Genomic DNA, 15,512 nt, shown 5'->3' with positions numbered 1-15,512 from the left:
ATTTCTCCCTTGTGACCCTAAAGTCTAGAGTTGTACTTTGAGGAACAAACAGGTCACAGTCGTTCTCTATTAATACCCCTTACCTTCAGTTTCGTTGATGTGAGAATGATTAAAAATAGAAAGGCTTATGATACTGCCCACTAATCACCTTCTTCTTTAATTTAGGTCGTATGATAATAGATAGCGGATGTGCCCGACGTGGTAGTGAAAGCTGGTTGCCGTGGGAATTTCCTAATTGCCCAGCCCAGGCAGGCAATGTCGTTTTGTAACCCTTAGGCGTAAATTTAGATGGGTCTGCTTAGCAGAAACCAAAGTCAGGAAATCATTTCCCGTGTTTTGTAGAATCGCCCTGTTTCGTAGAGTAAATACTTGACTTGAGCTCGGTACGTTATTGGTTCGATATGCTCACTTATATATGTACATATTCAATGTGCGTGTGCGTATAACCGAACAACACTTAGGATACAATGGCGTCTATCATCAGTCACCAACTACGTATTTCAGCCAATTCAGATCTAAATGAATCAAATTCTCGGTATTATTCTCATCATAGAATTGCTAGACTGAATAATAGAGGTCAGAGTACTCAATATCCCATCCCGTAATCAGAGTATAACATTAGCGCTCAGGAGGCATTTATCGGTTTAGTATGTGTCATCTCATTCGTTATCTAGTTTTATTCAGTGTCGTTTCATGTTATCAAGTTCAGCTATGTGCTACTGCTAGGCCAGAGGTATCTAGATGGAATAGATTGTACAAACGATGCTACCGACCCCCAGTCTCGTAAATGCACACTAAGATTAGTTCATGGATATCATAACAACCGAGGAAGTGCTGTTGGCCCTATCCATCGGCTGTTTACGGGATGTCATGACAAAAAGAAAAACGTGAGCCTGTGCCCCCCATACTGAACTCACCACCACAGAATCCTCGTTATACAACAGGGGTAGGTCGCCCAGGCAGCGGGTCGACGCCTCCGCTCTTGTCAGGCGGTAATTTCGGCGTTCCGCGCAGCCTCTGTAGCAGAGGCACTTGGATATGACCCTGAGCACCCGTGCCGGCTCCGTTCCCCTTGAGATTCTAATGGCGATGAATCCTTCTGAGGAGCCAAGCCAGATCTATTCATTAAGTTTGCTTCCGTGGGTCGCGTTGGTGACGTGTCTTCTGTTTCATCATCTGTATCGTCGTATGAATCTGATAGGTTGGTTTGAGACCCCATTTCGCGTGGTTCTCGTACTCTGGTGGACATTGTTTTATCTTTGGTATTTGATGTTATTGTCGCTGCAGGTTGCTCATCTGCTGTGGAGTATTCAACATCAGAATCGTCATCATCTGTGGCTGATTCTTCAGAGTCTGTTGCCTCCTCCAACGATCCTTCTGCTACAGGAATCTGATCACGTTGCAGCGCTTCCGCGATTGGTGTATCGTCTGAACTTTCATCCGGCGTTATGTCAGATGCGGGCCTAGAGACATTGGACTCATCCTCGTTTAGTGACATAGCATTCTCGTCTTGACTACCAGCCACCACATTTGGCTCGACAACAACTTGTTTTGACGAACTATCTTCTGCTGGGCTATTACCGCCCGGCGTCTTTTGAGTCTGTTCATCTTCCAGAACAGCCCCAGCGCGGAGGTCTTCTTGCATTTGGTCGAGTTCTTCCGTCATTTTCGCAAAACTAGTCATGTCTTCAAGATCTCTCTGTCTCCCAACTATTGCTTCGTCCACAGCGGGATCGTCATCCACAGCTGTGATGTCATGGACTCCCGGCCAGTTCGCATTTCCGCGAATATAGGGCGGGCTATATAAATCATGATGAGCCGGCAAAGGGCTGGGTGGAGATCGGCCACGTGGTGGGTACGATGGTTCATCTGAGAAGCTCGGCGAGGTCGCCTGTGAACCACTATCGGAGGAACAGGGTCTACTGCTTTGAGGCTCCACGTTCCTGATAACTGGAGGGGCGTAATGTTTGTCCGCTACATAGCGCTCGAACGGTGCACCGTTGTGCACAGAGCTCGATGGCAAGCCCCGTTCTTCATGAGCATCGTCGTAAGCTATCTCGGGAAACTTAGTGAGTAATGTGGTAGCCTGCATTCGGACACGTGGGTTCTCGTGTAGGCAAATATCCACTATCTCACGATACCAAGAGGGCACATCTAACTCGGGCCTCAAATACAGGGGTCGAGGATGCGCCTCGGGTTCGTCCTCGAGCGCCGCCAACGCCCATAGCACCATTCCAAGTTGGTAGAGGTCGGACTTGACACCAATATACATCGAAATTCGCTGGTTGCTGTCGATTAGTGGGGTTGCCTCTGGAGGCTCCCAGCCAACTGGGCAGCCTCTTCTGTTGATATCGATTATTTTCGCATTGCCGAAGCTATCAATAACAATGTTGGAAAGAGTGAAATCACCCTGCACAAAGCCGGTTTCGTGGATATCCGAGAGTCCTTGGACAATCTGCCTTGCCCATTTCTCTCGAGCAACCCAAGGTAGCTCATGGTCACCACGTTCTTGAGAGTCGTAGATGACATCAATGAGTGCCCCTTTCTCGGCATAGCTGATGAGAAGTCCCTTGACGACTTGGTCGGCGTCATCGACAACTACACCATAGAACTCGATAATGCTTCGGGAGAATCGCAGTGAGTGAAGAGCATTCACCTCATAGAGAAACTCGTCTATAGTATCCGGGCCCGGGATCTCTTTCTTGATGAATGTGTGCCCATTACATCTAACCTTGTAGACAAAGCCAGACATGTGCGAGTCAAATTCAAGTTCACTCTCACGAACACGCCGACAGCCCATATGCTGGACCATGCGCACAGTTGGGAATTGGACGATTTCCTGGTTTGGTAAGGTCAGTTTCTAGGACAGAATGCACTGGCGAAGATTTAACCCACGTTAACGTCTTCCACCACATGGACATGCAGTCTGCCATCAGCGGTCTGGAGCTTGAGGTTTGTCACGGTATCATAGAATTGAATGTCCTGCAGACTTTCACGAATGGCCTCATAGATTTTAGCACTTTTTTCTCGTTGATATTTGATCGTAGAAAGTTCCTTCTCCAGCGAATCGCTAGGGGCATTTCGATAGTCAAGGGAGATAGTTACTCGCCTCCAGATCGAGTCCTTCTCTCGATAGGTGACGAAGAATTTCTCCCTTTTAGACTTATCTCGGAAATGCATGCTCAGATTCAAGATCCACTTATGTTCTAGTTCATCGTGTATCATAGCGTCGTACTGGGCTGTGTTGATAGAGTGTGCATCGGTAATAGAGATATTCTCAGGGTAGGCATGTACTTGGTCGTGTGCATAGTCATCATCTCTAACTATACTAGGAATGTCAAGACCGTTGAAGCTGAAGAATTGTTTTTCTTCAATAGGAGTTTGAGAAACCGAGTTGGTCTGTGGGACAGTGACATTTTTGCCAGCAGACAGTCCAGTATCATCAAAAAGGTCGGGAGCGCTCGCGTGGGGTAAAAGTTGACTAGAATAAGAGGCGCTATGTTGAAGATGCATGCGTCTATCGACTGATACGGCCCTTCGTTCAGCCTGAGTAGGAAATATGGCCTCTAGTTTATTCCTATCCTCGGACTGTTGTCTCCTGAACGTCTTAGCCCTAGGCAGGCCGGGAACGACTTTTCGCAAGACCCTTCGGTTGAAGGTTGAGCTTACCGACGAGTCTCGCGACAGCCCTGGCTCGGAGCAAGGTGCGGGCGGGGAGTGGCCCCTTTGGCCCTTACCGAACAGCGTCTTCCAGAAGGTGGCGATGCGATTGCTGTCCGGAGACAAAGGGCGTGAGGTGTCTATCGGTGCGGCCATGGTGACAGCCTCCTAATGTAGAATGGTACTGTGGACTCCAAATTGTAGAGACGTGTCCAGTGAATTAGTCGGTGTGTCATACGAAGAAGAAAAGAACAAGCCAAAGAAGCATGTATAAGACAGGGTGCCGCCGCTGTTGCGTGGTTGTTATGGTTTTGCTAGGCCCGCACCGTCGACTACGTAGCCACGCAGACGCACGGTGAACTGGATCAAGGCAGGGCGACAGGCTCAAATGGAGTGCGATGCGAAACACGTCTGTCGTGGCCAGGGCTTGAGGTAGTGGTGGCCCCAAGACCAACGGGGTCAATATCTGACTGGCTTGGGCATAGACACCCCTCGCACCTGTAGTCGGGTGAGGGGAAGTAATAGCAAAGTGCAGTTTCTACGATTGCGCGGTCCAACCACGTATGAAGTAGGCGGACTGGCAACGGTATAGGGAGAACAGATTGGATGTTGGTGGGATTGGGCTGAATATTAGCTGCTTAGACGTGCATATCGAGAGACTAAGCATGAAAAACCAGTAATACTAAGTAAAGATAAACACGAAAATAGAAATAATGGGCGTGGGCGGGGGGGGGGATGGAAAATAAGAAAAAATAAAATAAAATAAAATAAAATCAGCGGTGGGTTAAGGGTTAGGACTAGGAGGAGAACGAAGGCAGGAAGGAGAATGACGGTGAAAAGAGGAAGGAGAGCAGAAGCAGAATGCGGAGCGAGTGAGGCTTCGCTGTTGCTATTGGTAAACTGGCGATGGACTGGATGGGGGGGTTGAACGGGGCGGGCGGGCGATGTGATGCGGTGCGTTGGCGGACGACGGACGACGGACGAGACCTAAACTGAGAGGTGTGACTTCTACTCCCGCATCCGAGAAGAGGCTTGAAAAGGCGCTACCTATTACCAGGCACTATACCGTGGATATGTGATTAGTACCACGGCGATGGTCCTCAACACGAGCAAGGCATGACAGGGCAGGGCAGGGCAGGGCAGAGCAAAACAGAGCAGAGGCTGCAGAGCAGAGCACGAGGACGATAGGTATGCAGGAGGGATTTAGGAACGGGGGGAAAAGTGCACAAGAATGGGATGGGACGAGATGGGATGGACGCGCTACGAGGTTTAGTATAACCGCATCGGTCAAAGAAACCTGAGGTCACAACAGCCCACCCTGGAGAGCCCCCGCCTCCAAAGCCAAGTCGCCTACCCACGAACGAACCCGCGAACGAAACCGCGAACGAAACCCCCCAGTCAGTCCATCCGATGTCATCACGCCCGGAGAGACATCTAGAGGTACCAGAGGTACTAAGGAAAATGGAGAGAATGGAGAGACCAGAGAGAGGTACTCTATGGTTACCGGAGCTGATGCGCGCGAACACAGCCTGGAGTACTTGTATATGTGTATGTATAGGTATATGTGTGTATGTGCAGATGTATATTACCGTTCGTACAACTACATATGTACCTAGTAGACCAAGCCCGAGATCGTGGTAGCAGATACAGTTGGTGTGCTGTAGCATCGGTAGGACATGTATAGTAGGGACGGTGAGAGTGATACCACGCAACACCACCACTGCTTGCTGGGTGCTTACTTGGGTACACCAGTATCTGACCAGTACCGCTGCAAGTACTATACTGCTTAGTAGTGTATAGTCGACAGAAAGAGTCGCATTGGATTACATAGTAGTTTCTTAGGTCAGTTCTGTTCAGGCGTTGGGCGAATAGAGAGCATCGGCCAGACCAGACGCACCAAGCAAGACAACCAGCCTGCATGGATGATGCACCAGGCACGAATCCCGTCTCTGTGTTAGTGGCTCTCGGCAACGCTGCCCGCATCAGGGGCCCGTGGGGGACTCGGGGGAGTCGAGAGGAGAGGAGGAGAGGAGGAGAAAAGAGGAGAAAATCAGAAGAAAAGGTCGACTCGCTTATACAAAGTGGTACATGTCACTACTACCGGTATGTTAAGCAGGACTACCTACATTCAACTGACTGAATGATAAAGAGCGGTATGTGAACTTGGGTGTCTACTTAATCAAGACTGCGCGCACCATATGGCGTCAGTGATTCTTTTCAACGCAACATACGTCCACTCACTCGATATCCGTGGGATACAATACGTAAAAGAGCAACCAACGGCATAGTGGTACCAGCCTCCCGCAGGTATTGGGTACCAATTCAATAGATAAGCAACGACGCCAATCGCATGACACGCAGTCCAACGTTGACTTACATGTAATAGTCAGTTAGTCAAAGGATGATGTAGAACGTTACGAGTACCGAATTCTATTTTTTCATATATATATATATATATGTGTGTGTGTGTATACGAAGTATATAAAAAAAAAAATTCTCTTACTCTCTGCCTTTCAAGGACAACAGGCTCCATTCCATGGATTATCGTCGTCCGGGTGCGGGGGGTTGACGCTGGTTCCTATTCGACAATGATTGAACGCTATGTACTTACATAGAGCAAGGTTCTCGAATTGGAGGGGCGTCAAGGTGATCGGGCCTCAACATCAGACCTAAATAGTTCGCTCAGACTCGCCCCGACGGCTCGGTGTTTTTTTTTTTTTTTTTTTCTCTTCTTACTAGTATATGAGGTAGTGTATGCGTTGTACAAAAAAAAAAAATAGTTACACTTACCTAGTACTCCGTAGTATGCAGATAGTCTCAGACAAGGCAGATCCCAGATAACCTGTGTGATGAGGGGTTGTTTTACAGCGGGTTTAAGCCCATTAATACCTCACTCTATACATATTGGGCGCATCTGCCCGTCCGTGTCATTCTCCAGTTGATTCAAGACCAAAGATAGGTCTCATACTCTGTTTCGCATCCCAAGTTGTTGGTCTTTTGCTTGTTCAATCGATCATCGATCTGCAACGTGTGTCTCAGAGGATGCTACCTTCTCCGGTCTGTAGCATCGTGAAAGAGTCAAGTACCCCCTCCCTCAAGCCCCAGAGCAATCCGCGGCCAGGAACGGCAAGCTAATGCGACGAGGGTGAGGGACAACTCATCAACGTCCCCAACTAGCATCATCCTTTTCTTCTTCCGACCCCACCCGGTCAATTGAGGAAATCTTATACACATATAGGTACCCATCACGATGATGGTACCAAGCCAGACAGTCTCTGGAGATCCTCGACCTCGCATGCTTTCTCCATCACCGGGTTCGACGAGGGGAAGTGGGAATAGAGGGATCTACAGAGACGGCCTCAGGAACGGGCCATGTCGTCGAGATGACTCGTTTAGCTCCCGTCTTTCCCTCCAAGGATCTTCCAAGTGCGACAAGCTCGCCGCTCTTAGCTACTGTAGGCCCTGTAGTTGCTAGCGTAGACGGTGTTGTGTATAACAACAATTAAGCTCATTTTGAAGATAAATCGAATGTCGTGGACTAGTACGACCGGACCGCCGACCTGGTAACGTGCCATGTGAGATCGGTACCGAAGAGTACTAGAACAAACGGCACATACCGGTACTACTTCGCGTGTAGATGATAGTAGTGGTGAGAAGGCATCGACAGACTGATTGGTGCTCATACCATGTACTACCAGGACGATTAGTCTAGGTCATGTGGACAAACCGACACGTAGGACACTACAGCATGCCCGCCCGTATGCATACTACCTACGGTGAAGCACACTAACAGCACTACTGCGTGAAGCAGATATGTGCAGGATGACGTGGAGCTAGGTCTGACTAATAAAGCGTGCCTCTTGATCTAAAGCCTGAACGGCGGTTGGCAGCGACGACAACACGGTATGCGTGTACCTAGGCACTTCAATATGCAGGTATCACGCACCCCCAGGTCAGCAATGCACGCAAGATGCATGTAAGTGCGGAAGCCGGGCTTGTAACGAGGCTGACTGACCACCGGCACATGGAGAGGGCATTTCCGCGAGACACCCGACCAGAAAAAGCAAACGAGACGAAAAGCGAGGCAGTAAGGAGTGAGAACGGTATGTGGACTGCAACGGCATCGCCGTCGTTCCCGCCCCCCTTCCCAATAGTGCATCTCGTAAGGTCGTCGTCATGCAAGGATGTCCCGATAAGGTGTACTCACTCCCACCTACGACGTCACGACTGGACTATTCAGTATAACCAGGTGTCTTAGCTAGTATTAACATATATAGCTATATCTTACCTACAGCCTATACTAGCAGACGGCTGCTAGTTGATACCCAACAAGAATCATCGTCACTGATTAGGTACATATGTTGTGAAATCGACCGATTGGGCCAGGCCAAGTCACATCGCCTTTGAGTAGGTAAGCGCTTGAGTGAAGGTACGTAGATAGTATACACGAAGTGAGCTCAGCCACAGACACTCACATTGACCACTATCTACAGCGGGATTCCTGATCGAGATAGCCTTTTATGAGCTGTCTAGCGTAGGCCAGCCGACGCTCTTCCTGGCGAAGGGAGCCAAAAAGGCGTTTCTTTCTTGGACAGTTAGCTATTGGGCAGCCATACATATATGTTGATGTTATCATTGGTTGCCATCATTGGCATCGACTGACTTTCTCGACTACGCCCCTTAAACTAATTCCAGAATAGAATGAGGAGGAGAGCAAGAAAGAAGGAGGAGAGAAGAAAAGTTCCAACTCCCCCCCTCCATCCACTGCAATATCGTACCATGTGCTAGAAAAGCGAGGCTGTGGTGTCCTGGCTCCCACCAGTGAGAACGAGCAGGGAGATGCACCTTACCCATGCCAATGCGGATGCCAATACCACCTCGTTCTAACTATATACATTAACTTGTGTCCCTCGTTCTCGAGGAGGTGAAGCTGGGCAAGACGGCCTTATTATCGAGCCAAAATAGTGAAATACAAGATGATAACTTCTTCATCTACCCTATCCCACGTGGATGGTTGCAGTAGTTGCAGTAGTGTTATCCCAAACATTGTCGATGCGCTTTTGCGCACACTAGCCTAATGTCTGTCCTGCATCATGAATGGAAAAGAGAGAAACCGACAGGCTTACCCCTGCGAGAATGGTCTGACATCATGAGTATTTCCTGGTTCCCCGGCACCATCGATCTTGCCTGTCAAAGGGTCTTATGGAGTAGATATGTACGGTCCTCCTGTCAAGACATGATTCTACAGTAGTGTAGTTTCATACATTGCTATCCCCGCGTTAGTTGCCAGGTTGCCAACCACAAAGCCAAACTCGAAAAAGACCGATATCGTCGGAGGCTACATTGAAACTCATGAGACCCCCCATAACAAGCAGGCTGTGCCCCTCAAACATACATCGGTTGTCCGTCGGCTATCTGTCGGATCCGGATGGATTCCCCCGCAAGTTGCTGTAACTATCGCCGACGGATCAATTCACAACATCAAATCATGATACACAACTAACATACTGAGAGAGGGAAAAAAACACGAGCTGACATGCTGAAAGCAACCAATTTGCTTTCGCTCAACCCCGGCAGGCCCGAAAACCGGAAACCCTATGTCAATCCCAGGCTGCTTCATGGTACTCCAAGACATGTCTCAAGTCCGACTCGGCTCTATACAAGGGCTCTATACAACCCATGGATTTCTGCACGTAGCAGAAAACGGACAGGAAAGCCCCCTTCCCCAACCCAAAAGTCGCCGGTATCGCCGTCGTGCTCTCCAAGACAAGGCAAGCGCATCATTGATGCCACAAAACTGGATAGGAAATCATTACTCTTGGGGATAGGCGGTAGTGAACCACGAATCACACACATATATACATGAAGATAGACAATGTATCAAGGAAGCTAGGTAGTCTCTTAGCTTCTCCCCGCCATTTAACAGTACAAGCTAGGTAAGTACCATCTATTAAATGCACGGCACATATTATGAAGCTCCCTAGGTAGTTATAGAGATGAGAGTTGTTCATTGCTCGATTAGATACACTAAATTTTTGGGTTTCATGCATTAACTAAACAAGGATTTTCTTCAATTCGCTCTTCATGATTCTCTCACCAATTCGCTTTTGATATGAATTTTAGTTGGTTAGTTCGTTGTGCTATGATATGTATGTAATGCAAAAGGCCACCTGAACGCCCCAGAAATGCTGAGATTTGCCTCTTTCTCGCTTCTTGTACAAGTATAAACCGTACGTAAAGTGTCATGTAATATACAGTATATACCATATTCTCATACGTATCTTGTCGTTGGTGCCCGATCTCAGGGAACAGGGTAATGGTACACATGGGATCAGTGGTCCCCTTTCATTTGCCTCAGCACTCGTTCGAGTACTTTCAGTCGTTCTTGTCACTTTTGCTACTGGAAGATTGATTTTCTTTTTTCCATTCGCAAATTCTGCAGGTGTTCGCTTTTTCCTTATCGAGGTTAGGGAACACAACATCGAAAATCTCGCTATACCAGCTTGCAGGGCGACCTTCAATGCCCTCTTTGATATTCTACGAAGAATGTTAGCATTATCCTGATATAGTGCTCTGGACACATATGGTCACGTGGGTGAAACATACCTCAGGAAGCTCTAGCCAATCAGACATATTGTCTTCCGGGAAAATGATCATTTTGCACCCAGCGCGACGTGCAGCCACAGTCTTCTCCCTCAAACCACCTATCCTCAGAACCTTGCCCGTCAGTGTCAGCTCGCCAGTCATGGCAACGGTGGGATCCACGGGGCTATCTAATGCTAGAGATAGAAGAGATGTGGCCATAGTAACGCCGGCGGACGGGCCATCTTTCTGCACAGCCCCTTCTGGTACATGCAAGTGGATCTTAGCCTTATCAAAGAAATGATTGTTGGCGAATTCTTTGACCATATAGGCCTTGGCAAAGGAGTAGGCTATCGTAGACGATTCCTTCATGACTGTCTTGAGATTGCCAGTAATCTCCAGGCCGGAGCTACTACTAGGACGCAAAGCCGACTGGAGGATAGACTCAATATACATAGCAGAGCCACCTAACTGGGTCCAAGCAAGGCCCATAGCGACACCAGGAGGTGTAATATCATAAAGGCGATCTGAAGTAAATATTGGTGGGCCAACATAATCCTTCAAGTTCTCCTTGTCAATCACAATATTAACCGAGTCAGGCACTTTGAGAGCAACCCGTGGTTTCTCTGTAGTTTCCTTTTCTGTTGCCTCCGGGGAAGTGGGCTCTTTGGTCTCGTTCACTTTCTCTGATTCTGCCATGGCTGCTTTGCCGTCTTCTGTCAGTGCTTCGGCTTCTGGCAATACTTCTTCGCCAAGGTCTTGTACAATCTTCAAGGCTGATTTTCGGTAAACCTTCTCAATTTGCTTCTTGAGATTCCGAACACCTGATTCTCTGCAGTATGACTTAATCAATTCTTCGATAGCCTGATCCGAAAGTGAGACATTCACATCCTTTAGACCAGCGAGTTCTTTGGCTGCTGGGGACAGGTATCGATCTGCAATTGCTTTCTTTTCATCGGAGACATAACCAGATAATCTAATGACCTCCATACGGTCAAGCAAAGGTCGGGGTATCGTATCAGTCATATTAGCTGTGCAAACAAATAGGACCTTGGAGAGGTCGACGGGAACATCCATATAGTGATCCAAGAAGGAATTATTCTGTTCTGGATCCAGCAATTCTAGAAGCGCCGATGATGGGTCTCCTTGGTAACCCCGTCCAATTTTGTCGACTTCATCAATCAAAATCAGGGGGTTCTCCGTTTGGCATTTCTTGAGAGCTTGGATGACTCGTCCTGGTAGAGCACCAACATAGGTGCGGCGGTGACCTTTGACTTCTGCCACATCCGTAAGACCTCCAACACTAAACCTGTAGTATTGTCGGTTCAAGGCTCTGGCAATTGACTTGCCAATGCTAGTTTTGCCAACGCCGGGGGGTCCAACGAAGCACAAAATCTTGCCCTCGACGGTACCTAACAATTTGCCAACTGCAATGAATTCCAGAATCCGATCTTTTACATCTTTCAAACCATAGTGATCCTCGTCTAGAACGCTCATGGCATGCTGGATGTCAAAGTTTTCGGCACTCCTTTGACCCCATGGTATCTGTGTCAGCCAATCTAGATAGTTCCGTGTGACATTAAACTCGGAGGCTGCAGTTTCCAAGTGGGCCAACTTATTAATTTCGTCATCAAATACTTTGCGAATGGCCTCTGGCATAGCGAGTTTGTCGGCCTTCTCCTTGAATTTTTCAACAAGTTTATCCTTGCCATCAGATTCGATACCTAATTCTCGGCGGATTCCCTTCATCTGCTCCAATAACCAGTACTCTCGTTGCCGCTTTGTAATCTTCTGTTCAACATCTTTCGTAATTTTCGATTGCAACTGTGCGTTCATGAGCTCCTTCTTCAGCACGACCAAAGCCTTATGCATCCGATCCTCAACATTCAAGCTGGCAAGGACCTCTTGCAATTCAGCAGGCTCTCCAGCTGACACAGCTGCAGCGAAATCAGCAAGCTTAGCGGGCTCCGCAGTAACATTTCCTGTTGATTGGCTAGTGGAAAAAGTTGATATCTGGTCTCGGAAGAGGCTGTTCATCGTCGCCACCTCTTTGAATACATTGACAATCTCATTGGTCACGGCTCGTACCACTGGGCTCTTGGGGTCAAATGGTTCTTCCACCAGATTGTCCACATTTGCCAAAGTGACAGGATATTTGCGCAAGAATGATATTGGCTCATATATCTCAGTGGCCGTGTCGGACTTATTCACCACAGCGCCCTCTTCAAAGCTCGCAACCACATCGCCCTTCATCTCATGAGAGGCTTCATCTTCCAGCTTGGGAGGTATCGGATCTGGTACATCTGCCGGCTCAGTTTCGGCCTTTCTTGGTTCTGGGGTGAAGGGGTGGATTAGCGATGACATCTTGATCCTGCGGTGTGGATAGAGTATGGCCGTCAAGCCACTCTTCTCTCCAGTTAAAGGGAAGGCGCTCGTGATCTGGGCGAACACTCCAGTCTCGTATACATCTGCTGGGTCTCGTATCACATCCTCATCAGCGTTCTCATCTTTGAACAAGAATGCGCCGATATAAGGTTGGCCTCTCTTCATCATTTCCTGTATGGCGTTGCAAACGTTGGGGTCTTTGATGGTAATGGCCTTATAAAATCCAGGGAAAAGAGGTCGTTTTGCTATAGGGATCGCCATGACCTGGGGATATATTTCGGGGATCTCAGGTTTTTGCAGGGCTCTGTTTGTTTGCCTTTGGCTAGGTTTCCGACCGCCATCACCAGGAGCATCGTTGCCAGATCCAGAGGAACCTCCAGCTGCACTTCCCGCCTTGCTATCCTGAGAGTCACCCTCGCCTTTGTTATTGCTGGGGGAAGGCGGCTCTGTAGTAGAGCTTTTCGTCTCGCTCAAGTCTTTCTCCCGGTGCTCCGACTTTTCCTCGGCGGCTGTGTTGGCGTCTTCATCAACCAAAGGTTTAGTTGAGTCATCGGAAGGGCCGTCTTGCTTCTCTTTCCGTCTCGCTGCTGAGGTGGAAAACGTGGGTGTGGATACAGGTGTAGGCCGGGCAGGTATTGAAGGCCGCAGACAGCCGACCTGGATTCCGCTCGGCCTATCTCGAGCATTAATAGAATATAGTCTCGTAGGGCGGATTAACCGTGGTGTGAGGGTGAAACAAGGCGATGTCCTTACGGCCGCGCGCCGTGACAGATGTTGGCGGCACAACATTGTAGGGGCGTCCACAGGAAAAGTTGTCAGGCAAGGGGCGAAAGTCGGAGAGAGGGCGTGGGACGAAGACTCTGTGTGCTAAGAGAAGCACTCGGTCGCAAGAGAGATATGTCGATAGTAGGCCGACAGCAAAAGACAATATATTCTTAATCCAAGTATGAAATTACAGGCCTGTAGGGTTGGTGAACAGTGAGGAATGGCAGCGACTGCTTGCATGCCCTTGGTCGACTGACGGGTCTGTACAAATGACGGCAGCGATATCGAGCCAGAGCTTAGCTTCGGGTGCAGATTATCTAATGCATTGGGGGTTTTTGTACCTTTGTATACAGAGTTCTGCGCACCAATGTCGGGGCCGGCTCAGCTCCGGCAGTCAGCAGCTGCCAGACCAAATTACCCTAGGTACACTTCACGCCTCCACGGTTTTCGATGTTATCTGGGTACCTTCCAATTTCTACTAATCCTAGTCATATCTTGGTGTAATGGTGACTAAATATCAGTTGTGACTCAATCGCAGCATTATTGTCCCGTAGCTATTCAATATTATCTTATTGTCGTCTCTTGTTTATAGTTTGAATTGTAAAATAATGCTTCCTTCTATTTCTTAGGGTTGTATTGAGCTGACATCTGGACCCCGGAATGCATGTCGATGTACTTCACGTACGCTAGCAAGTTGTAGCTCTAAGTAAAAGTGATTACATATATGTATACTATCTATTCGTTTCCGACAGATTCGATGGCTTAAAAATGAAAGTGTAAGATTTTTCCTTACAACCTAGTTTTCCTTACTACAAGCTCATTCTATTAGATAATAGAGTAGTCCAAACTTTTTATCCAGATAATGATCAAGTATTATAATCGGTCATATGAGTTGCTATAGATGGGTCGGCGATACGTTATCACCGAAGCTGTTACACCCTATAAATTTAGCCTGTAGAACCGTCATTTCTTGTCTACATGTAAAGACAGGGCCATTGTCATTTACACAATACAGCTGAGTGGGATGTAGACCTTAGTTAGTGGTCCAGAGATTGTAGTGTAAACATATATCTAACTTAGCAGTTGTCTTCCAGGTCTTCTCATAACTGTCCGAAGTTGTTGTCCAGCACAAGGCACACCAACATGACGGTCAATCCTGCCGAAGAGTTAACGGCATCGTTTCTCCCTACTTCGCATAGGCAACGATTCATCTCGCCAGCCTCGAGATGATCCATCAAGCTCGTCATGATATACAGTTGAATCTTTACATGCTCACTTCTTGTATTACATTATGAGCGCCTTTATGCTAAGATGCAGTTTCGTTGTTGTTAAGTGAACCTAAAAAGCCTGAATACTAATTTAAAGTGACCTTGGCATTATGAAATTGCATACGGAAAAGTCTCGGTGAGCGCGCGTACGTCCTTACATGCTAATTGCTTACGATTACCGACGTATGCCTCGCAAAGAATATATAAGATATACGGAAATAACACGAGAATATGAGGTTATACGGACTTTAAAGGCAATGAGATATCTCCTCTTTGAATATTAGCAGAGGACGTAGCAAAGGCCGTGCCAGTTGTATATAGGTCCAATTCAGTCACCTCGGCCAAGAAGGAATCTAGTGGGCAAGGATCGTTGTAGCTCTATCAAATTGATGTAATTATTCTGAATAGCTTCAACTCCAAGTCATATCGTAAGCAAACACACCAAGGTGGTATTAATCTCACTTTCCTTTATATATGTAGTTACGGTATATTTGTTTTCAGCCTCGATAAGACTTTGCTCAAAATGCCTTTGGTTTCAGCTGTGTTAAATAAGATGAAAACGATGTCACTAGAGACTGAAAGATTGCAGCGCAAGACTAGCCAGGCATACGTCTACCTTAACAGGATCGTGGATTAGTAAGTATAATTCAGTCTTTAATGTTGATTTGATAATCAAGCGTCTGCCAGTGGACCACACATAGTGCATCACCTTTCTCTTCAGCGTCTCAATCTAGGATAATTGCGCGTTTGTGTCGATGCTGTATTGAGTTTTATCGCTCTATTTGATTTAAGGAGAACTACGTCAAGATCCGTGATTCTTTCGGGAAACAATGTAGGCGGTGGCAGTACGAC

The 15,512-nt window shown here is 47.7% G+C and overlaps 2 protein-coding genes across 2 annotated transcripts; both read right to left on the bottom strand.

The window, feature by feature from the left end:
- Positions 1 to 985: 985 nt before the first annotated feature.
- Positions 986 to 4,414, bottom strand: F5B22DRAFT_657169 (uncharacterized protein; the record flags this gene model as incomplete). The annotated part of the gene is made up of 2 exons (XM_047980019.1): positions 2,896 to 4,414; positions 986 to 2,839 (listed from the first exon to the last, which is right to left on the bottom strand). Exons 1-2 carry the CDS (start codon positions 3,814 to 3,816, stop codon positions 986 to 988), a joined length of 2,775 nt encoding a protein of 924 aa, XP_047835293.1. The 5' UTR covers positions 3,817 to 4,414.
- Positions 4,415 to 9,780: 5,366 nt separating this feature from the next.
- Positions 9,781 to 13,648, bottom strand: F5B22DRAFT_261015 (lon protease). The gene is made up of 2 exons (XM_047970093.1): positions 10,267 to 13,648; positions 9,781 to 10,197 (listed from the first exon to the last, which is right to left on the bottom strand). Exons 1-2 carry the CDS (start codon positions 13,414 to 13,416, stop codon positions 10,036 to 10,038), a joined length of 3,312 nt encoding a protein of 1,103 aa, XP_047835292.1. The 5' UTR covers positions 13,417 to 13,648; the 3' UTR covers positions 9,781 to 10,035.
- Positions 13,649 to 15,512: the final 1,864 nt, after the last annotated feature.

Source organism: Xylaria bambusicola (genome assembly GCF_022495145.1).
Source record: "Xylaria bambusicola strain CBS 139988 unplaced genomic scaffold F5B22scaffold_3, whole genome shotgun sequence".
NCBI classification, from domain to species: Eukaryota; Fungi; Ascomycota; class Sordariomycetes; order Xylariales; family Xylariaceae; genus Xylaria; species Xylaria bambusicola.
Note: the sequence above shows the minus strand (reverse complement) of the source record. Positions and strands in the feature narration are given on the sequence as shown.

Excerpts from the sequence above, each read along its gene's own strand:
- F5B22DRAFT_261015 (XM_047970093.1), bottom strand. The coding sequence starts at position 13,416 with ATGTTGTGCCGCCAACATCTGTCACGGCGCGCGGCCGTAAGGACATCG. Across the intron at positions 10,198-10,266 it reads ATTGGCTAGAGCTTCCTGAG|AATATCAAAGAGGGCATTGA; the intron begins GTATGTTTCACC and ends CATTCTTCGTAG.